The sequence below is a fragment of the Pleurodeles waltl genome, chromosome 12, assembly GCF_031143425.1.
Source record: "Pleurodeles waltl isolate 20211129_DDA chromosome 12, aPleWal1.hap1.20221129, whole genome shotgun sequence".
Taxonomy (NCBI): Eukaryota; Metazoa; Chordata; class Amphibia; order Caudata; family Salamandridae; genus Pleurodeles; species Pleurodeles waltl.
In genome coordinates this window covers 27,594,298-27,616,167 of record NC_090451.1, presented here as the reverse complement: position 1 = coordinate 27,616,167, position 21,870 = coordinate 27,594,298, and the positions used below count along the sequence as shown (strand labels likewise).

At 48.1% G+C, this 21,870-nt stretch overlaps 2 protein-coding genes across 2 annotated transcripts; both read right to left on the bottom strand.

Annotated features, from left to right (window-relative positions):
* Nucleotides 1–2,283: 2,283 nt before the first annotated feature.
* TPGS1 (tubulin polyglutamylase complex subunit 1) lies at nt 2,284–5,504 on the bottom strand. The gene is made up of 2 exons (XM_069217216.1): nt 5,226–5,504; nt 2,284–3,429 (listed from the first exon to the last, which is right to left on the bottom strand). The coding sequence occupies exons 1-2, from the start codon at nt 5,459–5,461 to the stop codon at nt 2,901–2,903; spliced, it is 765 nt and encodes a 254-aa protein (XP_069073317.1). The 5' UTR covers nt 5,462–5,504; the 3' UTR covers nt 2,284–2,900.
* Nucleotides 5,505–5,929: 425 nt separating this feature from the next.
* Nucleotides 5,930–20,931, bottom strand: MADCAM1 (mucosal vascular addressin cell adhesion molecule 1). The gene is made up of 5 exons (XM_069215874.1): nt 20,916–20,931; nt 17,532–17,807; nt 12,075–12,398; nt 8,067–8,984; nt 5,930–7,058 (listed from the first exon to the last, which is right to left on the bottom strand). The coding sequence occupies exons 1-5, from the start codon at nt 20,929–20,931 to the stop codon at nt 6,913–6,915; spliced, it is 1,680 nt and encodes a 559-aa protein (XP_069071975.1). The 3' UTR covers nt 5,930–6,912.
* Between the last annotated feature and the right edge of the window lie 939 nt (nt 20,932–21,870).

The following is a 21,870-nucleotide window of genomic DNA, read 5'->3' as shown; positions in this document are numbered from 1 at the left end:
ACCTGGGCCACTGCGCTTAGCGCTTTGGTAGATGACTGAGAGATAGACGTTCAGTTCATAATTTGAGCTGTGCTGGCATCTGCGATTCTCTCTGTAGGTCCCGTTATTACACTATGGCTTTGTTGTAATCTGGGTCCAAAGATGTTGACTATAGCAGGAGGGCACCCACTTAGGATCTGAAGAGGTTTTGGCACAGGAGTGCGGGGAGAGAGAGACACCTGCCAGGATGGACTGGGTAACATTCATCCCCTGTATGAGAGTTACTACAGGTTCTCAAGTACAAGGTGTTAACCAATGATCTGAAGATGTTAGTCAGGACCTTCAGGTGCAGAGCATCTTAATATCCTCAAGTGTCCACCAATGTCTGCCAGATCTGCGTGTATGATAGGGATACTGAAACGGAGGATTGTATCTAGGGCTCACGGTTTTATGAGATTTATTTTTTTAACATTTCTGTATTTATCTATATTTATTTTTGTGCCATCTAATTGGTATTTATCCATGTGTATTTTGTGTTCTGAGAATAAATGGAGTTGTAAAGCGGTAGATTTCCACATTTACTTAATCCATCACAAGACGCACAATTTTCACTATTGTTCCAATTTTAAAAATAAATAGACAGGAAACACATTTTTCTGTCTCCATTTGCCTGTAAAAATGTAAAACTGGATGCCTTAATTATATCCCACTCACATGGGGACTAATATGACTGCACTGTTGTTGTAGTCAGCGGATGGCATAAGCGAAGGGCAGTACTGCAGGTTCAGGTAGTTTACTTGTTTATCACACAGAGTTGCCAACGGTTGGCCAAGGGTCCTAGATAACCATGGGTAGTGCTTATGGTGGTGGTAGTTTGTAGTTCCAGGTTGTTGGCAGGAATAGTAGTCAGAAACAGTCAGGTTCCCACCTCCCATGTAAACTGGATGTGCTCCTGTATACTTTGAATATCGCTTGTGACTGAGTTCTGCTAGTTTTTTTGCTGTCACAGGTTATACTGGGCTGCACTTGAACATGCAAACAACCACTTTTGGCAGTGAGTGAAATACTACAGGTGTCCAGGTGCCCCAGCACGCATTATGGAGGATCTGGACAGTCTTGTCAGAACCATTGTTCAACCCACCCCTTGTTAACCGATTGCATCAGACTCTGGTCCATAAGGGGAGCAGCCTCATTCCTGAAGCCAGAGGTTATTACATGGGAGCTGTGCTGGCGTTAATTAAATAATACAGCAGCACGACATATCACACCCCTCCACCAAGACTTGCCTTCCTGAAGAGTAATAGAGCATGAAACACTTGTCGAAGGGGGTCTTTAGCTGATGTCATTGGAACACGTTGTTGAGCTCTGAAAAGGGGTGTCACGTCACTGGGGCGGAGGCAAATCCATATTATGAGCTGGCTATGACGTATGCTGTGTGATGACAGCACTGTTCAGCACACCGAGAAAGGCATCCTTCATGGGATGTGTAGTTTAGTCTCCCGGAACTCTCAAGGAACACGATGTTGGTTGAGATGGCAAATGGGATGAGGTTGGTTACCCCGAAGATGAATGTTGGGCCAGGGCCTGGTGGTTGGTAAGTGAGATAAAGTATCAGGTAAGGGTTTAGCGTGTCGGTGATAGGTGATTCGGGACATTATTTTCACTGACTCGCCGCAATGACCACACGTGCATCAACAAACTAGTTTTGAAAACTTATACGGTATCCGGTGAGTGAAGCGGAGACGGTTAGCGGTGCTGAGTGCCTGCTAGAGGATGAGATGACAAGCAAGTGATCTTGGGTGAGTTATGTGTATCTGGGAGGTGAGTCGCCTTCTGCCGTGGTTTTTTGGGACTTTCAAGTATCACTGATTCACTAGAGAAGAAGCATAGGGTGGAATAGTTCAAACCAATATGAAAATGAGAATAAATCCCAAATGAAACACACAACGTACCCCAGTCCTGTGGCAGTGAGGGGGTTAGGGCTATTTCTACCAAGATCCCAAAGACCAGCCCCCTCCTCACCCAACCTTCCCCCAAGGATACGAAGCATTGTCCAAGCAGGGCAGTGTGACTGTGCCTAAGACACCTTAATGCGAGAAGACACCACAAACTGACGATACAGTAGCTTGGCTTGCTCTATTAGAGTTAATGACTAATTATAGCCAGTGCTTAAAATGGTCCAGTACTGAGAGGGAGAGTACCTGCCCTTCTCACGAAAAATGTAATTCTTTTAACTGGAGAGAACCGGCACTTCTCAGAAGCACTTCTATTTTTCTATTTCAGGTACTGATTATAGCGCACACCTACAAAACATTCAATATATTTATTAAATTTAAAAAAAGAAAATGACAGGCTGAATAATTTATACAATACGTGTAAACAAAATTAATATTCCAAAAATAACGTATGTGCAAGAATACATGTAAAAATATCAATGCCATCATTCCTTTATACAGCCTGCCAACATGTCCGTAGCGCAAGTCAAATATCTTCCGAAATTGCAATGTGGTCCATCCAGGAAACATCAGAAATAACCGTTCGCTTTCATATACATTTCCCCTTTTCCAAACCACATCTGAGGACGCAATAAACTGAACAACTTGTGCGTGGCGGTTATTGTCCAAGTTGGTATTAAGAATCCACTGAGACATCTTCATTGTAGTGTCACACAAGACTGCTGCCACAGGAACTTTTAACTGCCGGATTCCTGTTATTGGCACACTGTACTAGAAAAAGAACAACTTGCCACGAGGTCTTTCTAGCGAGACTAAAGTCACTGTTTTTACAAACATAAAACATGCAAAAATGAATAAATTAACAATTGTTCAAATTAGGAAATTCACGCGTTCAAAGCTCTTCCTCTCGCCTCTACTGGAAAACGAAGCAAGAACTACTTTCAAACAAGGTACAAAGTTGAAAAGTCAGTGTGTGGCTTTCACTTTAGCGAGGAACAAGGCAGCTGCTTTCCCCAGAAACTCCTCCCTGTGCATTGAGGAGCTCGGCTTTTTGGCCAGTAAGGCTTTATCCATGGCCAGGGCTAAACTGTCAGGGCCTAGCTTAGAGCCAGCCTCCAGGTAGCTAGCAGGGACCAAGCAATCGCTCGCCTCAAGAGCCTCTTCCAGGGTCTCCAGGACTGCTAGGCCGACCCGCTCGTCCACTGCACCGGAATCACTGAGGAGGTCGTAGAGGGCGCCTGCCTTGGTCATGTACTCCAGAAGGACGAAGCATGTCAGCGTGCCATAACGAAAGATATCGAAGGGCACAGCCTCGTGATCCCTGCACCGGATCTTCTTCAGCAGGGGTGAGGTGACCTCACCAGGGAGCTTGGCCTCCTTGCACAGCCTACTCAACAGCTCACTGTATGCCCTCCCATTCAGGCCTGGCTTCTTCTTCCGGCCAGCACTGCACAGACACTCATAGGCCATGCTGACATTGTTGTTGAAGGCAGTCCTGTGCGGCCACAGAGAGAGAAAAGGTCAAACAATCACATGCTTTAATAATAACAGATGAAAAGGATGAACAGAACCAGCAGACAAGGGAGATGGCCACGTGAGAGACAAAAATGTACAAGTACATTACCTCACAAATCACTGAAACAAGGCAAGACCCTGCCCCAGGAACAACCTCTGGGCTGAGACGATCACATTAAGAGATAAACTACTTTACCTGTGCTAAAAAATGTAAATAAGGACTTACATGTTGTCAGATAGAGGTACTGATCTCATCAACAGCAGAACACTCCCTGTTGGGGCATTATAGGATCTGATTGTAAGTTATTTTAAACAAAGACTTGGCTCTTAAGCACCAACTAGACTAGAGAGTGGTAGCCCTCACCCCTTGTTCTGGAATGCCACAGGTCAAACCTGGAGTATTGTCAAGACCAATGAAATTATGTGGCACAGGAGAGACAAAATATGTGGCAGGGTTAATCAAATTTTGCAGCAAGGAAAGGCAAATTATAATTTTGTGATAGTGTTAATTCATTATTTTGTCATTTTTAGGTCTCCCTTACAACAGTGCATGCGCAGCACGCACTCTCACTTATGAGAGATGTATATAGCCAGGAGCTTGCAGCACACCCATTGCTTAAAATGTGTTGGCTTCAGTGTCAGTCGTATTTGCTGCCTTCTGATTGGCTCGCACATGCCGGCTTTACTGCTACTTTTTTCGACTGGAACATGGACAAGTATTGGTTGCCTCAGCTTGACTGCTGTCTTGCCACTGATCGTGCTATGCTGCAGGTACTACTTTTATTTTTCTTTCTCCCTCATTGCTGTTGAACCTCTTGCCATTTGTAGCTATGATTTACTGTGCCACACATACTTCAAAGAAGCTCTTTTCTCCTCTGAAATGAATGTTTATTCTGACAACAGATTATCTGCTTCCAAATGTATTTTCACTAAGACATGGATACTAGCGCAATTACTCTCTTCACATCGTAGGATTTTTACTTCTCTTTCATGAATGGGGAGCTTAATTGATTTACTCAGAATAATAGGGTTGCTGTGCAGAGATCCAAGAAGCATTGGTAAAGCCAATAGGTCTCCCCCTTGAGACTATTCACTTTCCTATTGCATTTTGTTCATGCTGTGCCGCATGGGCAGGGCTGAATTTGGCAATGATTTGTAGCCTTGCTGAATAGCAGGTTAGCTGCTATGTAGCATTGCTATAAATAATAATATAAAGGGACTGAACTAATGCACTTAATTAAAAACTAAAGTGCATTAGTCTGGACTGCAACATAGCTCTTTTTTTAATTGCATTTTGCCACGCTGTAAAGCATCCGCTGTCCTGTACCACATGGCAACAAAACATTGCCAAAGCCAATAGCCGTCACAGACGAGACATATTGGCTGTTAATCCTTGTTTACACAGTCTGAGCATTGGTTGCCCCTCATTACTAGCAGTTTAACACCCACATTTAGCCACAAGCAACAAGACGGTGAGCAGTTAACCTTTAAAAATGGCCTTTCATACATAAAAACCCATGGGTGTAGCCAGCAGTGTTGGCGGCCTAGCACCAGTGAGCTGGGGGCTGAGCTGGGGGCTGAGCTGGCGCCCACCCCCTCCCCTGCAGAGACCGGCTCGCTGCCAGGTGGGCGCTGGGGGCCCTCCCGGGGCCTGACACCCGGACCACGGGCCTAGCGGCTGCGAGAGGCGCTTTACAACCACCCGACAGTAACTGCACGAGTACCGCAGGCCCCGGGGCGCCGCGCCCGGGCTCCCCTCGCTCCCGCGGCCCTCACCTCCGGGTGTAGGGCGCCAGCCGCAGGTACCAGAGCGCCCGCTCCGCGCTCGGCGCCTCCGGCCCGCCCTGGGCCACGGCCCCGAAGAGCTCCTCCAGGAAGCGCAGCGGCTCCGGGGGCCGCGCCTCCAGCAGCTGCACCAGGGCGGCCCGCATCAGCGCGGGGGCCCCGGCCCGGGCCAGGAGCTGCTCGGCCATGGGCGCTGCTCCCTCACCGCGCGGCGCCACCGGCTCCATGGCAACCGGGGTCACGCAAGCGTCAACGCAGTGACGACGGCGCACGCGACTCCGCCCACTCAGGCGTCGGACGGAAGAGGAACGTGACTGACAGGTCTTGTCCCGCTCCGGCGGGGCCCTACAGCTTTGATCGCCCTGCCCGTTGTGACGTCAGAGCAGCCGCCCCCGGAAGCAGCACACGTATTGACAGCCAGGAGCATAGCTTACCGTACCAAGATGGCGGCTGAACCCCTTGTCTGTATTTAGTCGGGCATTTAATGATATACTTATTTCTGCCTTTTTAAACGGCGCGGACATTACCCAAAGGTGCTACAACTCTACACACTGGACATATTTAGTTACATGAAAATGACTGATGCTTTGAAATAACAAATATTACCAAAATAGTTCATTAGTGTCATTATCGCAAAACCTCCCTCCCATACTTAGGTTCCACGGTAAAATACACTTCAAGCAGTGAAACTGGCACATTAAAACAAAAATAGCTTTATTTCCCTATATACACCGATCTATAAAGCCTTTTCCAGGTACAGACGCCCCTTGCTCTGTTTGCAGTTCATGCTCCTTGGTTTGGCCGCCGTGGCCTGCCTGCTGGGGGGGACACCTCTGTGAGCTCCCCCACAGGTGGGCACCAGTGGCGCTGCCATCTCCTGAGATCTCCAAGTAGTTCAGTGTTGTCATAAAAGAGGGAAAGACGTCTCATTATTATCAGTTTCACAGGATCTTTGTCTTTTTCAGAATATTAATCTGAGGCATGAGATGCCTTCGGTATACACCCCACATGATTGAGACAAACAGGGTGACAGATCTGCATGCAAGAACCAATGGGGAAAACTCCCCAGGAATCACCAACACATGCTTAGCCCTGAACAAAAAGTCTAATTCTGCTAAACCACTGATGTCGAGCACATTTTGGGGAAGCCTTGGCCAGAAGTCCAGTTCCTTAATATTTACCCCCTGCACAAGTATATCTTCTCACATTATTTGAGGAAGCCTCCCTTATTGATGGTATTGTAACCACCTCATGCTTTACATTTTCAGATTTTCTGTGACCACAAGTTTGGTTTTAAGGCAGGAGCAGTAGCACCCCCACCTCCCACCCACCCGAACGAAAATTGCTTCTGCTGTGATGTTTCAGACATCCACGCATCAACAGTTCCCCCACTTCACAAATGTCCACCTCACAGTCTCAGGTATCCTGCTTTATCAAGAGCACCATAGTTACAAATAAATGTTGCCCTGTTTTTCGGATTGTGCTTTTAAGTCACTGTATCTCCAAAGAAGGCCTCTCGTGTTTGTCTCCTCTTGTTTTCTCCAACCTTTCGGTCATGTCCATCGTGCTCTCCCTTCAAGACTTGGCCTTGTTCAGTGCCCGATAGGGTTAATTGGAGCTTCATCCATCTGATGAAGAGGGGACCATATGGGTAGGAGAGGAAAAAGGCCCAGATTTCTCAGAGTCTGGTCAGGTCAAACGAAGCCTTCTTCTTCCCTAGAAACCTCAATCTTTTGTTCAGCTGGTGGACCCCAAGACCTGAGGTCAGCAGGCCCAGGAAGGAGAAGACTGACCAAATGGTGGCTGAATCTGCATCCGGTCCAGCTGTGGAGCGAGAGGAGAGACAGGTCAGTAAGGATACAGAGAGCCCCGTGGCTTTCAGAAACACAAAGAATGGTGACTTCATTGAGTTGCGACATGGATGAACAGCTTTTGTTATAATGTACAGGTGCAAACAGCTGGCTGCTCTGACAATTAATGTGCAGCGGATCATACACTCACAAGCAGGGGTTCATAACAAGAACAACTGTTGTGTTTGCGCATGGCAAGCCTGGAGTTCAAGGTTTCAAGACCATTGTAAATATGCGGAACAGGGGTAAGGAGAGAGATTGGAGCTGCAGGCACCTCCCAGCTTTGTAGCAATATAAATAAGATATTTTCAACACTGCAGTATGTCAACCATATTCTCCATTCATACAGTCTGTACCCCCCCATGCAGTGATGTTGAGTGTCAAACACCTTGTCACACCCGAGCAGAAGTCATATAGACTCAGGGAATCCCTGGTGTAGCTGGTCTACTTCTTCAAGGCATGCTTCCCTACAGGCAGGAGGAACCAATCAACCTGTCACTCCTGAGCATTACCATGGCATTATCATGCAGACCCAGGTTATCCCGGAACAAATCAGCCAGACCCTTCCAGGCACACATAGGGGTAATCCAGAGCCCCACACAGATCTGGGAACTACTTAGTCAACCAGCCTGTGTATTTCCAGCATGCGACCATGGGGCCCAAGGCATGTGGGTGCATGCAGAATATAAATGCAGAGCAAAGCCCTGGGGGTCTGCAGGTGATTCCTTGGAACTGGGCACTGCAGACGCAGCCCTAAACCCCAGGGCTGCAACACTGCAGATTGTCAGGCATCCTGAGACCTGCTAGTGGATAGACTCAATATCTCATGAGAGCTGGAGTGAGATTGTCAGTGATGCCTAGCGTTCGAGGAGTCATGGAAATCTTATTGTTAGATAAGGAACCCGCTCCTCTTTTTAAGACATTTGCAGTTTTCATTTGGGGTTTATGCTACTTTGCAGCAGCGCCATGCATTCATACTTACGCTTAGGGGGCACTCTTTCAGTGGGGTGTGATTTGGAAGAGATTGTTAGAGCTGTGTTGTCCCCTGGAGTGAAAGTGGGCTTAGTACCAAAGTATCCGCTCCTCAAGGCGATAGAATCTGTTGCTCCTGTATTCAGAGTACCAAGGATGGTACGCCGGCTCCCAGCAGTGATTTTTCTTTTGGGGTTCTCTGTTCCATCCACCCCTTTAGCTAGTGCAGTCTCAGTTGTGAACTTAATTCTAGTGGTTAAAGTCTCAGTTCTGGGTTTCCTTCGGGAGGTTGGGTTCACAGCTGTGGGATTATCTCTGACGGCTGCGGTCTCATTCGTGTGGGTCACTCTGAATGTTACTGTCCAATTAGTGGGGTTCTTTGTGAACATTACCATCTTGTTTTTAGGACTCGCACCATAGGCCACAGTCTCAGTTGTGGGGTTCAGTGTGGCAGTGGAGGTCACATTTACAGGATTCTTTCGGTAAAGTGCAGCCTCAGGTCTGGGGTTCAGTGAGGAAGTGGAGGTCACTTGTGTGGGTTTCCATCTGTAGGTTACAGTCTCGTTTCTGAGGCTGCCTTTTCTTGCTTTTTCAGCTTTGCGGTTCAGTTTTGTCACTGTCTCACTTGTTGGGTTCACACTGGTAACTGAAGTCTCTGTGGGGTTCACTGTGTTGAATACGGTTTTATTTCTGGGGTTTAATCTGGTTGTGATTGCCCCACTGTGGGGCATTTCTTGAACGGTTGCCCCAGTAGCATTCACTTGGACAACAGCCGTCTTTTCCCTGGTGTCTCTGGTGGTTGAAGTCTCAGATGTAGGGAACCCTGTGCTGGTCACAGGCTCGTTTGTGGGGTTACTGTTCGTGATAACAGTCCCACACGTGGAGCAGTCCTCACTGGGGGCAGTTGTTGGGTCCACAGCATGTCCATCTACGAATAAAACACGTTGATTAATTCACGCCACCTTGCAGTCAATCTATGTTTTATGAGTTAACAGCTTGATTGTCAAATCACCACGCCATAGATGATCAACTTTGCAGTCGTCTCCTAATGCAATGTGACAGGTGCAAACTGAGGGCATAGAAAGGGGAGCAGAGAGGTGCAGCAAACATAGAAAGAAGAGAAAGACCAGCTAACGTAGGAAAGCAACAACTGGAATAAACATAGAAAGGAGACCAAAGGACTGGACATAGAAAGGAGGCGAAAGGTCTGGGCATAGAAGGGAGATAAAGGAGCTGGACATGGAAAAGAGGCACCTGGGTAAACTCAGGAAAGAGACGATGCTAGTAACTAGAGATAGGAAGCAAATGTCTCACCATAAAAACTGGACTCGACATAAAAAGGAACCTTGTGATTCAACATAGAAAGGAAACAAAGGGACTGACCATAGAAAGGGACAAAAGGAGTGCACACAGAAAGGAAACAGAGGGACTGGCCACAGAAAGGAGAGACGTTAGTGCACGCAGAAAGGAGACAAAGGGGCTGACCAAAGAAAGGAGAGACGTTAGTGCACACAGAAAGGAGACAAAGGGACTGACCATAGAAAGCAGAGACGTTAGTGCACACAGAAAGGAAACAAAGGGACTGACCATAGAAATGAGAGACGTTAGTGCACACAGAAAGGAAACAAAGGGACTGACCATAGAAAGGGACAAAAGGAGTGCACACAGAAAGGAAACAGAGGGACTGACCATAGAAAGGGACAAAAGGAGTGCACACAGAAAGGAGACAAAGGGACTGACCATAGAAAGGGACAAAAGGAGTGCACACAGAAAGGAAACAAAGGGACTGGCCATAGAAAGGGACAAAAGGAGTGCACAAAGAAAGTAAACAAAGGGACTGACCATAGAAAGGGACAAAAGGAGTGCACACAGAAAGGAAACAAAGGGACTGACCATAGAAAGGGACAAAAGGAGTGCACACAGAAAGGAAACAAAGGTACTGGCCATAGAAAGGGACAAAAGGAGTCCACAAAGAAAGTAAACAAAGGGACTGACCATAGAAAGGGACAAAAGGAGTGCACACAGAAAGGAAACAAAGGGACTGACCATAGAAAGGAGAGACATGAGGAAACACAGAAAGGAGACAAAGTGACTGACCATAGAAAGGGACAAAAGGAGGGCACACAGAAAGGAAACAAAGGGACTGACCATAGAAAGGGACAAAAGGAGTGCACACAGAAAAGAAACAAAGGGACTGACCATAGAAAGAGACAAAAGGAGGGCACACAGAAAGGAAACAAAGGGACTGACCATAGAAAGAGACAAAAGGAGGGCACACAGAAAGGAAACAAAGGGACCGACCATAGAAAGGGACAAAAGGAGTGCACCCAGAAAGAAAACAAAGGGACTGACCATAGAAAGGGACAAAAGGAGTGCACACAGAAAGGAAAGAAAGGGCTGGCTATAGAAAGAGATAAAAGGAGTGCACACAGAAAGGAAACAAAGGGACTGACCATAGAAAGGAGAGACGTTAGTGCACACAGAAAGGAGACAAAGAGACTGACCATAGAAAGGAGAGACCTTAGTGCACACAGAAAGGAGACAAAGGGACTGGCCATAGAAAGGAGAGACGTTAGTGCACATAGAAAGGAAACAGAGCTACTGACCATAGAAAGGGACAGAAGGAGGGCACACAGAAAGGAGACAAAGGGACTGACCATATAAAGGGACAAAATGAGGGCACACAGAAAGGAAACAAAGAGACTGACCATAGAAAGGGACAAAAGGAGTGCACACAGAAAGGAAACAAGGGGACTGACCATAGAAAGGGACAAAGGGAGTGCACACAGAAAGGAAACAAAAGGACTGACCATAGAAAGGGACAAAAGAAGAGCACACAGAAAGGAGACAAAGGGACTGACTATAGAAAGGGACTGACTATAGAAAGGGACAAAAGGAGTGCACCCAGAAAGGAAACAAAGGGACTGACCATAGAAAGGGACAAAAGGAGTGCACACAGAAAGGAAAGAAAGGGACTGACTATAGAAAAAAGACAAAAGGAGTGCACACAGAAAGGAAACAAAGGGACTGACCATAGAAAGGAGAGACGTTAGTGCACACAGAAAGGAGACAAAGGGACTGGCCATAGAAAGGAGAGGCGTTAGTGCACATAGAAAGGAAACAGAGCTACTGACCATAGAAAGGGACAGAAGGAGGGCACACAGAAAGGAGACAAAGGGACTGACCATATAAAGGGATAAAAGGAGGGCACACAGAAAGGAAACAAAGGGGCTGACGATAGAAAGGGACAAAAGGAGTGCACACAGAAAGGAAACAAAGGGACTGACCATAGAAAGGGACAAAGGGAGTGCACACAGAAAGGAAACAAAAGGGCTGACCATAGAAAGGGACACAAGAAGAGCACACAGAAAGGAGACAAAGGGACTGACTATAGAAAGGGACAAAAGGAGGGCACACAGAAAGGAAAGAAAGGACTGACTATAGAAAGAGACAAAAGGAGTGCACACAGAAAGGAAACAAAGGGACTGACAATAGAAAGGAGAGACGTTAGTGCACACAGAAAGGAGCCAAAGAGACTGACCATAGAAAGGAGAGACGTTAGTGCACACAGAAAGGAGACAAAGGGACTGACCATAGAAAGGAGCGACGTTAGTGCACATAGAAAGGAAACAGAGCGACTGACCATAGAAAGGGACAAAAGGAGTGCACACAGAAAGGAGACACATGAGTAAACACAGGAGACAAGAGGAGTAAACCAAGAAAGGAGACAAAGGGCTTAACATAGAATAAAATGGACTGAACATAATAGGCAACAGAGTGACTCAAAATAGAAAAGAGGCAAAGGGGGACTGAACATACAACGGAGACAAATGGGGTGGACACCCCAAGGAGACAAAGGCGCTAAAGCTAAGAAGGAGACAGAGGGAGGACATAGACACGGATAACACGGCACATCCGGTATCTCAACATATGGAAGACGAGGCCAAATGCAGCGATTTAGAGCATAAAACACACAGAATGTGCTTTTATGCTGAGGCTCATGGTTTACGCCACTTACTATGGGGACTGAAGTTCAAGGTTTTATTCCGATGCCTCGTGCCTTCCTCCAGACTGAGTTCCGCCTCACACCGGTACTCTGCTCCCTCCATCACCTCCATTCCTGGGAGGTCGAGTCTCAGCTGGAAACTCTGCACCTCTTCTCTGTCATCCTCCTCACTGCTGACGAGCTGCTGTTCTGGGGTCTCCAGCCTTTCCTCTCCACGGTACCAGCTCAGAGTCAAGGCATCGAGGGGGTACACCCATCGGATGGAGCAGGAAAGATGGGCTGGCTGCCCAGATACCCCCTCTGGGTGGTGAGCCACCTGCATGGTGTCGGGAAGAGCTGAGCAAGAGACACAGAGAGTCACTTCCTGCCACCCTGAACACTGTCAGCAATGCCTAGTACAGACTGACATAGACCATAATTGGTCCATAACTTATGGCCTGGGTGAATTTTAAGGAGCGACCACAGTGCTATCATTCATGTCTCAGAGTGATTGCTGGTTCCTACGTCTGGGTGTAGCTTAATTCACACTTCAGTTGTCCCTAAGTATTATGGACACATTTTTAGGGCTTCCAAGTTTTGACACACCTCCATTTCCCGATATTTTAGTGTTGGACCTGGCCCTTTTTGCGGGTTCATCACCAGACTTTTTGCCTCCTTCCTCCTCTTGCTTTTCTGACCTCTTTATGGTGGCTTTAGGACTCGGAGCACTTTATCAGTGCTAAAGTGCAGGTGCTTGCCTTTCTAAAGTTGGTATGATTGGCTTACATCTAATTGGCACATTTACTTTACCTGTAAGTCCCTTGTACAGTGGTATCTCTATTTCCAGGGCCTGTTAATTAAATGCTATCAGTGGGCCTGCAGCGCTGCTTGTGCCACCCATTCAAGAAGCCTTTCAAACCTGTCTCAGGCCTGCTAGAGCAGGGCCTGTGTGTGTAGATTACTGCCACAGGGACTCAGCATCTAAATTTATTTGCAAGGCCCAGAACTCCCTTTTTGCTACATGTAAGTCACCCCCTAAGGTAGGCCCTAGCTAGCCCTTTGGGCAGGCTGTTATGTATGTAGAAGGCAAGACATGTGCCTCGTTGCGTGGCCTGTCCTGGTAGTGACAAACAGCCTAACCTGGTGTCTCACTGCTGAGAGTGCTGCCTTCTCATAGGATTGCATTAGAAGTGTCCTGCCTTATATATAGGGGGTATTGTCTGATTTATGAGGGGTAGCTTAGGCATGTTTGGTATGGTTGCAATGGTAGTGAGAAATGCTGCTTACTGGTGTAAGTGGATTTTTTATTGCTATTACAGAAATGCTACTTCTTGAAAGTGAGCATTTCTCTGTGCTTATGACTCTGGTGTTTTGCCGCTTGACTCCAAGCCACGTCTGGGCAGAGTGACAGTTGGGCTTCATGCATACTTTTCAGACAGCCTGAACACAGGGAGGGTGGGGGTGTCACAAGAGTGCATCGACATATTGAATGGTCTTCCTGGGCTGAGAGAAGGGGAGGCGGGTACACATGCATCTGTAAAGGCTGTGCCCTGGCCTCACACAAAGGGCTTGTTTACCCCCTACTGATGTCTAGAGCCAGTGCTGGAGGAGAGAGGAGACACTCCTGGAACCAGTTGTAACTGGTTAGAACCTTCCCTCCCCCTCTTTGTTAGTGCTTTGCAAAACTGATTATAAGTACAAGGGATTTACCCCATGAAAATGACACACTAGAGACACTGCAACATACTTGGAACTGGGCACAGAATGCTGCTGGGGGGACTCACCAGGATCTGCCTTGGACTGCTGCTGCTGTGCTGACCTGTGACCTGCTGGGTCACTAGGAGGAACTGCCACTGACTGCATCCCCCTTGTGCTGGCCTTCTGCTGGGCCCTGCCGCCCTGTGCGCCCCTTGTTTCCCCAGAGGCTGGGTGCTGTGGCCCTGTGCGCCCCTTGTGTCCCCAGAGGCAGGGTGCTGTGGCCCTGTGTGCCCCTTGTGTCCCCAGAGGCTGGGTGCTGTGGCCCCAGCCCTCTGCAGCTCTGAGCTTCCCAGTGCAAGGGCAGTCCTGTGTGGGCAGCCTCGGTTGGAGAAAGTGCTTTTCTTAATGCATCTAGCACCTTGAGAGTACCTTCCTTCCATTTCCTGAAGCGCCTGTAAAGCGCCTTCCCTTAGCAGAATCTAGCACCTTGAGAAGTGTCTTTTGTTTTATTTGAGCACATTGGAAGCACTTCCGCTTCGTTGCTGCTGAGAAATCACCACCGTGACCCAGGCGTTACAAAAACCCGAGCGCATCTAAACCGCGCCAAGTCCTGTGCCACTAAGTGAAGACTGGAGCGAGCGCGCACCTAACGGTGCCCCCACGGTGAAGCATGCTCTGAGGAGTGCTCCTGGGGCACCAACAGGCACCGACTCTGGTGAAATCACCGGTGTGGCACGGGCGGGCTGCAGCTGACTCGAGTCCCAGATCGGGTGTGGGCGGGTCCATGTTCCCAGGGCGGGCGAGGAGGAAGCCTCATCAGAGGCTCCCTGTCTCACTGGGTCCTCATTTGCGACCTGAGGATGGGTGGGGAGAAAGCCTCATCGGAGGGTCCCTGCCCCACCAGGCCCTCATTTTTGGGAGGAAGCCCCATCCGAGGCTCCACGCCCCACTAGGCCCATATTTTGTCAGAGGTTGTGGGTGGGGAGGAAGCCTCATTGGAGGCCCGCCGCACTGCTTGGCCCCTTGTTCTGTTTGTGGTTCTGATGCCCCCGGGAGGGCAGGTCATGGCCCCAGGAGAGAGGGGCCCACAGGGACTGTGGGCACCCCGATCAGGTGTGTGCCCGAGGAGGGGCCCCTGTATAAAAATGGAGGGGGTGTGTGCCGCCCTCCTCCCCGCTATCAGGAGACACCCTCCCCCCTGTTTTGGCACTGAGGAGTGCTGGGGGCCCTTGTTTTACTTCATGGCACCCGAGGTGCCCTCACCACAAAACAAACAGGTATTTTGAATGGCCACATGTTCATTACAAACATTCTGGGAATGTTGTCCTGACCTGCTGTTTTGTATAATTTGCCATCTGATTGCTAATGTTCGTGTTATGGGCATTTATGAGGATCTTATGACGTGTGCGTTATTGTAGTAATGTTTTCCTGACTACTGCTTATGTTGCAGAATAATAGGTAACCTGTGTGTTATATGTGACTACTGCTGGTTTCTGCAGGGTAACAGTACTGTGTAATGTTCTGACAACTGCATGAGTAGCAGGGTATTACCGACATGCTGTGTTTGGTCTAATGATGTGTACAATACATTTATTTTTATATAACTTGGCGTTGTTTCCTTTGTGGTGGAGATAGTGCGTCACATGTGTGTTGTGCAAATTCTTTTCACATTGCCTCTGCGATAGGCCTGACTGCGCATGCCAAGCTACCAAGTGGATGAGCGGGGGTTATCTTGGGTGTGTAACTCCCTCGCCCTGACTAGAGTGGGTGAGTTCTGCCTTGCTTAGGTACATACCCTAGTCAACCAGGAACCCCATTTCTAACAGTTAGGGTCTAAATGTAAGAATCCCCATGTTGTGGCCCAGATGAATTGGTGCAAGACGTCATAACATATTTTTAAGGTTTCAAAATATTTCAGCATTGCCCTTTATATTAGGGCCAAAGTTTGCAAGTTTCCAAGTGTTTTTCCAGTTCAGTTGCCACTGTCTGTCAAGGCCATGAACAAGGTGCTACTGGGCTACAACCATAAGGGTTGAGGTCATTTGTCACTGCTGTCCGGGGGCCTGTTCTACCGTGGCTCTGTAATCTGGGCCAAGTACAATCCACTCCCCTTCTGACGCGCAGGACAACAGCCACAGGCTTCTCAATGAGGTAGTTAACCAATTGAGATTATGTTTATTATCCTTTGGTTGTAAAAGGATTGCAGCTTCTGTTGCTGGCGGGAGGGTGACACTCCTCCGCCATAGTGGAGGAGCCGCTGCTGGGTACATCCATGGGGTGCGAAAGAGGCAAACACAGCATGCTTAACACACACTTGAGATGTTAACACAGCAACTGGTGTATGAAGCACAACTTTTCAAGGATGGTCTAGTGCCTCCAGTCCAGTGACCCAGATAAGAAGATGTGGTCACAGCTGTGGATTCACAAAACACGGCCCCCGGCCACTACTGCTATTTACGCTAAACCATGACAGGGACAGTAGTCCTCTGTCACAAATGAGGGCACCCCTGATGTACCCTTTTAGGTCACAGGACAAGTCCGGGAGACAGGCCTAGGCCGCTGTACATGTACATGGGTTAGAGTGACACCAGGGCCAAATATAAAAAAGTCAGGCTACCAGATACACATAGTTGGCACACAGGGCAGGGGCACATGCTTGTTTACCATGTGGGGTATTTCCTATTCCAGAAGCTTCATTGCCACATATTTTGGGGACAAACTCTGAGAATTCCCAATCCTTTATACAACTCCATTCCCTAGGAGTTCCCAAGTCCTGGCACATCTCACATTTTTAGGGTTTCCATGAATAGGCAGAGCCCCAGTTATCGATATCTTAGTGAAAATCTTTGAGAACTGTGAAGTCTTAGCCCAGCTCAATTGTCCGTCCGTTTTATCGCCAGACTGTATAGATTCCAAGTCTTGACTCAGCTCCCCTATTCCTGTGTGCGTGTCAAAATCTGAGAACCCAAAGTCCTGACACAAATCCATTGCTTTGTGTGTTAGAGTCAAACTTTATGACTCCCTCAGGTTTTGTTCCGGCTCAATTGTCCCTATGTATTGTGGTCACATTTTAAGAGTCCCCTGGTCTTTATCCAGCTCTATTGTCCCACAATCTCAGAGTTCACAAGTCTTGAAACAGCTCTATTGCTTGAATGTGAGAGTCAAACCTTGAGAGTTCACGGCTTTGTTCCGACTCAATTGTCCCTGTGTGTTGTGGCCACATTACAAGAACCCCCGCTCTTTAGGCAACTTCATGGTTCCAAAATCTGAGGGTTCACAAGTCGATACAGACCCATTACTTGTATGTTGGTGTCAAATGTAGAGTGGCCACATCTTAACACAGATCATTAGCCTTAAAAATCAGAGTCAAATCCCACAATATTCAGAGTGATGCCCGACGGACGGGTTTTAAACCTGATATGTGCCTGTTCTGATTCTGATCTACCACAGCTTGTGGTGTACACAGTGTCTCAGGTATGGGTGACCCAGTGCACTCTAAATGTAACCATGGGCTCACCCAGGAGTGTTGCTTGTGGGCAGTAGTGAGAGTTGAATGCCTAAGAAGGATTAACATTGTGATGTCCAGTGTGGGTCCAGGATGGACAGGTCAGGGCAGTCATGTAACATAAATGTGCCCACAACAAATCTAAGTAGAACACCTACTTGGTGGTTCTCCTTGAACCCTACCCTGGAACGGGCTCTTCTGGGCCTACGTCAGACAATTGTGGCCTAACAGAAGCATTAGAAATGCAGTGCAGACACCCCATTTCCCTCCCATCACCCCAAACTTACAATAGAGCTGCAGTCGGCTGGTCCTCTGCGCCCTGCGGCCCTGGCAGGTGGCCTCGCAGATGATGCTCCCTTCATTGTGCAGGGCGGTGCTGGCTATGTAGAGCAGGCTGTACCGGGGGGTGGAGGTGACCTGGCCAGCCTTGGTGTCCAGCCCCTTCCACGTGAATGTGGCTTCCAGGCAGGGCATGGAGCAGTTAAACTGGACCGGGTCCCCCAGGTGCACCAGGGGGTCTTCTGGCAGCAGGGAGAGCAGTCTCTCTCTCCGGAAGGGGTGGCCTGCAGGGAAAGAGAACAGCATCCTGTGAAGCCACAGAAAATGAAGAAAATATGTAACTTTACTAATACGGCGCTTACTACCCCTGAGAGGAGGCGCTGAAGCTCATTCCAGTGAGTAGCACACTACTCCGGATCCCAAGGCGCTTTAGTGGTGGATTAGTAGAGGGAAATACAAGTTGTTATTGAGAGTGGTGGACCTGTGAGCCTGTTAGTTGGATGAACAGGGTAAAGGATGCATGGAGGACGGAAGAGGTTTTGGAAGGGTTGTTTAGTAGTTCATGGTAGTAAAAGAGGTTTGGGGTGAGTCAGAGAGTGGAGGTAGAGGAGATTTTGAAAGAGGAATAGGCAGGGGCGGCTTCTCCATAAGGGCGGAGGAGCGTCACCCCCTGCCAGCAGCGGCAGCTGCAAACCTATTCCCAAAAATCGATCATAAACAGTGTTTATGATCGTTTTTTGGGGGAAAGGTGCAGGGCCACAGGGGTTACAAGCAATAAGGGGGAGTCTCAGAGCGCATGTGTGTTTGGCCGGCCAAACACACATGCGCACAGGGCTCTCTCCAGCCCAGCAACCCTGCGGCCGGGCTGGAGAGAGCCTGCACAGGCTCCCGGTCTGCATGGGAGTGCCCTGGTTGGGCTATAAGCAGCGTCAGGATTGGCGCAGGGCAGGCTGGGAGCCTGTGCCTGCAGTGAGGAGACGGAGGAGCGGAGCGCCGTGCGGCGGTAAGGTAAGTGCTTTGTTTTTAAAATTATTTTAGATTTCATTTATTTCCTCCCCTCCGCGCGCGCACCGCTCTGCCCCTTCTGCTTTGCGCGAGCCGCGACTGGGAATAGAATGTGTCAGAGTAGTGATTTGGGAAAAATAGTTAATTTTGTTTTCTCTGCAGTGGCAGGACAATATATAAATATGTAGCTATTTACCCACGTATAAAAGGTATACATAAATAGAGATTTTAAGATGATATGGTTAAAAATCAGGAGATATAAATTGTACTAGATAAAGTCACATACGTACATGAAAATATAAATGAAGAAATGTGAAACGAATAATTTGTCCTGTGTTCAAAAACAAGATGGCTTTAGTCTCATCACTGCAGGTGCAGAAGTGGTCAGTTTAGAGGTGTGGGGGGTGTAGGGCAGAGATTGATGTACGGTACCTGAAAGCGTAGAGGCAAGTGTAAAGGCCAAGGGGGTGCAGAGTTTGAATGAATGAAAATCTTGTCGACCGTGCTGCTGCCCACTCACAGGGCAGCATCCTGGCATGAAAAATCTGAATTGGGGATGAGAAATTAGTTTATCTGGTGACTGACTAGCCAGGTTTTTAGTTTCCCTCTAAAGGTGTGTTGGAGGTGCTGAAATGAATCTCTATGAAGAAAATTCCATATCTAAGAAACCAGGCCGCTTGATCAGGGGCGTTTGGGGGAGGCGTTATACCAGTGCTTAATTTGTGAATAAAAAGGTGTCGGTGCCCAAGGCCCTCCTCTTAAACACACGGCTGCTGCAATTAATATAATGTGCGAACACGGAACACCGAGGCCGCGTAATCCTGAAGCCATCTTAGCAGGGGCGGCTGATGTTCAAGGGCTAAGGGGCTGCGCCCCTAGCCTTCTCTGGCCTCTCTAGTGAAGCATATATTTAATTACATGATGAAAGTAAAACATTTTCTGCACAACATTTTCCGAGTGAAAGTTGTGCACTTTGAAAAGCCCCACTGCGCCTGCGTCAGTATGTGGCTGAAAGCTGCACAGTAGAGCTGACAGGGCTTCAGTGGGGCTGACAGGGCTTCAGTGGGGCTGACAGGGCTGGCCCACGCAAAGCCCTTACGCTTTCTCAGAACGCAGTGACGTCCCTGCCTTATCTCCTCCTCCACCAGAAGCCCTGATAGTAAACAGCATGGAGCGTTTTTTGTTCAGCCCGGGTTTCTGAAAACTTCATGTCACTCGATATTATTCTCCACCATTTACTCAAATGGTGGGGTGTGATCAGTGGGGTCTACATACCAGAGGCCACATTTTATTAAAAGAATGTGGCATTGCGCAAAGAAAATCCCCTTTTCCTGCATTACAAGCAGTCTGTGGCAGAGAAATGGAATAAATACAATAAATAACTTCATCCAGGGCTCTCTGGGAGACAGGAGTGTGACCTGAAGACCTCAAATCATAAATATGCCAAAGTCAACCCTGCACACAAGTAAGTTGGAGCTCTATCTTTTTTACAGACAATAAGAACAAAATCTGTTAGCTCTCCTCTCCCTTCACTGCCTCTGTAGGTGATTTCGTCTCTCAAAGGCAGTAATGGTTCCAGTAATTTATCATGGCTAGTTATTGTTTTATTTCTTCTGCAGACTAATGACGTGAGATGTCATATTAAACATGTAATCCGCAGCTCAAATAAACGTGTAGCTTTTATCACTGAAACTGCTGGATACTGGATGGCTGAGGCAATGTGTGTTTGTTTGAATAAGTGTTTGTAGGGCTTGACAGAGTGGCTGAGAAAATGTTGGTGTCTGTGTATAAGAGTTGTGTGAATGGCAGTGGATGACAATGTGGATGAGTAAATGGGTAGTTGACCAAAGGCAGTGGGTGAGTAGGTGAATGGAAATATGTGGGTAGTGAGGCTCACTCACAAGGTGCAATTCCGTCTTGTATTTGTGCCCCACCATTGCTTTCAGTCACCAGCCACCACTGCGTCTCAGGCCTCTTGAATCCATTTACAGCCACTCCTGCCCCCTCAGCTCATCCCTGCAGCTTTCTGCTTTCTCCCTTTGTGACGCTTTTTCGTTTTTCTCTTCCTCCGTCATTCCCATACGAGGCGTTTGCTCGCAGTAAATGCTTGAGGCAGAAAAATAAGCGCCGGTGCTCTGCACCAGAAACAACAAGCACAAAGTAAGCACTGCCTTAAACCCCCTAATAAATGCCTTTTCTGATTGATAGTTGGGTACAGGGGCTTTTAGTCGAATATGGGAAAATGTCTGTCGGATTTCACCAGGAATTTCTACACACAGAGAGAACAACGCAGGTACGTAGAGACATTAGCGGTGACGGGACCAGAGTAGGAAATATTGTGGCAGACTCAGGGTCCCAGAGTTTCCGGGGCGCAGGCAAGACGTTACTGCGAGCTTCCGACATGTCCGATGGCTTCAGAGCACTCAGTTGTCCCTCTGTGGCTTCAGTGCGCTCCGTTCTCTCACTCTCTGTCTACGTAATGATTTAGTATAATATTTAGTTGTGGCAGTTTTTGTATATTCATAGCTCTTTGTACCCCTCATAGATGTGTCAAGGGAGACGTCAAACACTAATATTTGCCGCCCCCTCCCCCCACACACATTCAGGATCCCTCTCTATCCTAGCGCTGTGAAGCTCCCTGGCGCCGCCTCGTTCCCTTTCCATATAGTTTCCGTAGCTCTTGTTTTCACATTATCTCACGCTCCTCACCTCATTCGGGTCCCTTTAGTGTTATAAATAGGTCTCGGCGCAGTCAAGGCGCTATCCGGAGTACCAGGATGTCCAGGCATCAGTATAATTGGAGAGACCTCGTGCAGTGCTGTGTAGCTACAGCAACGGCTGAAGTATGGAGCACACAACTCGATTACATTACCAGTGATGTCTCTTCTCTGCCCTCTTGGTGCTTTGAAAAGGCTTTTTAGTAATCTAAGCACTATGCTCGGTACCAATATGACATAACGTCGGTATAAAACAACAGGCATTCGTCACTAGCGCTACGAGGCCATAACAGTGACAGAACTGCGCTATGCATACACGAAGTAACTTAGCAAGCAGCGCACGATCAGCCCCTTCTCTGCTCCCTTAGTGCTAGGAGCATTCTAAGCGCTACGCAAACAGCAAGACAATATCAAACATCAGGATAAAATGACAGGCAGCAGTTGCTAGCGCTGTGAGGCCATACCAGTTTCAGAAGTCCGCTATGCAAAAAACAAATAACATTCCAAGCAGTCTAGTTTCATCCCTTGTCTACACCCTTAGCGCCTTGAATAGTAGCTACGATAGGCTGCTAACGTGAGCGCACCGAGGCCATACCTATGGCAGAAGTGCGCTATGCGTGTAGCA

Excerpts from the sequence above, each read along its gene's own strand:
- MADCAM1 (XM_069215874.1), bottom strand. Across the intron at positions 8,985-12,074 it reads CTTGAACTTCAGTCCCCATA|ATGGACATGCTGTGGACCCA; the intron begins GTAAGTGGCGTA and ends TTTTATTCGTAG. Across the intron at positions 7,059-8,066 it reads TGAAAGAGTGCCCCCTAAGC|CTGGACCGGATGCAGATTCA; the intron begins GTAAGTATGAAT and ends CTCGCTCCACAG.
- TPGS1 (XM_069217216.1), bottom strand. The coding sequence starts at position 5,461 with ATGGAGCCGGTGGCGCCGCGCGGTGAGGGAGCAGCGCCCATGGCCGAG. Across the intron at positions 3,430-5,225 it reads CTGGCGCCCTACACCCGGAG|GACTGCCTTCAACAACAATG; the intron begins GTGAGGGCCGCG and ends GTGGCCGCACAG.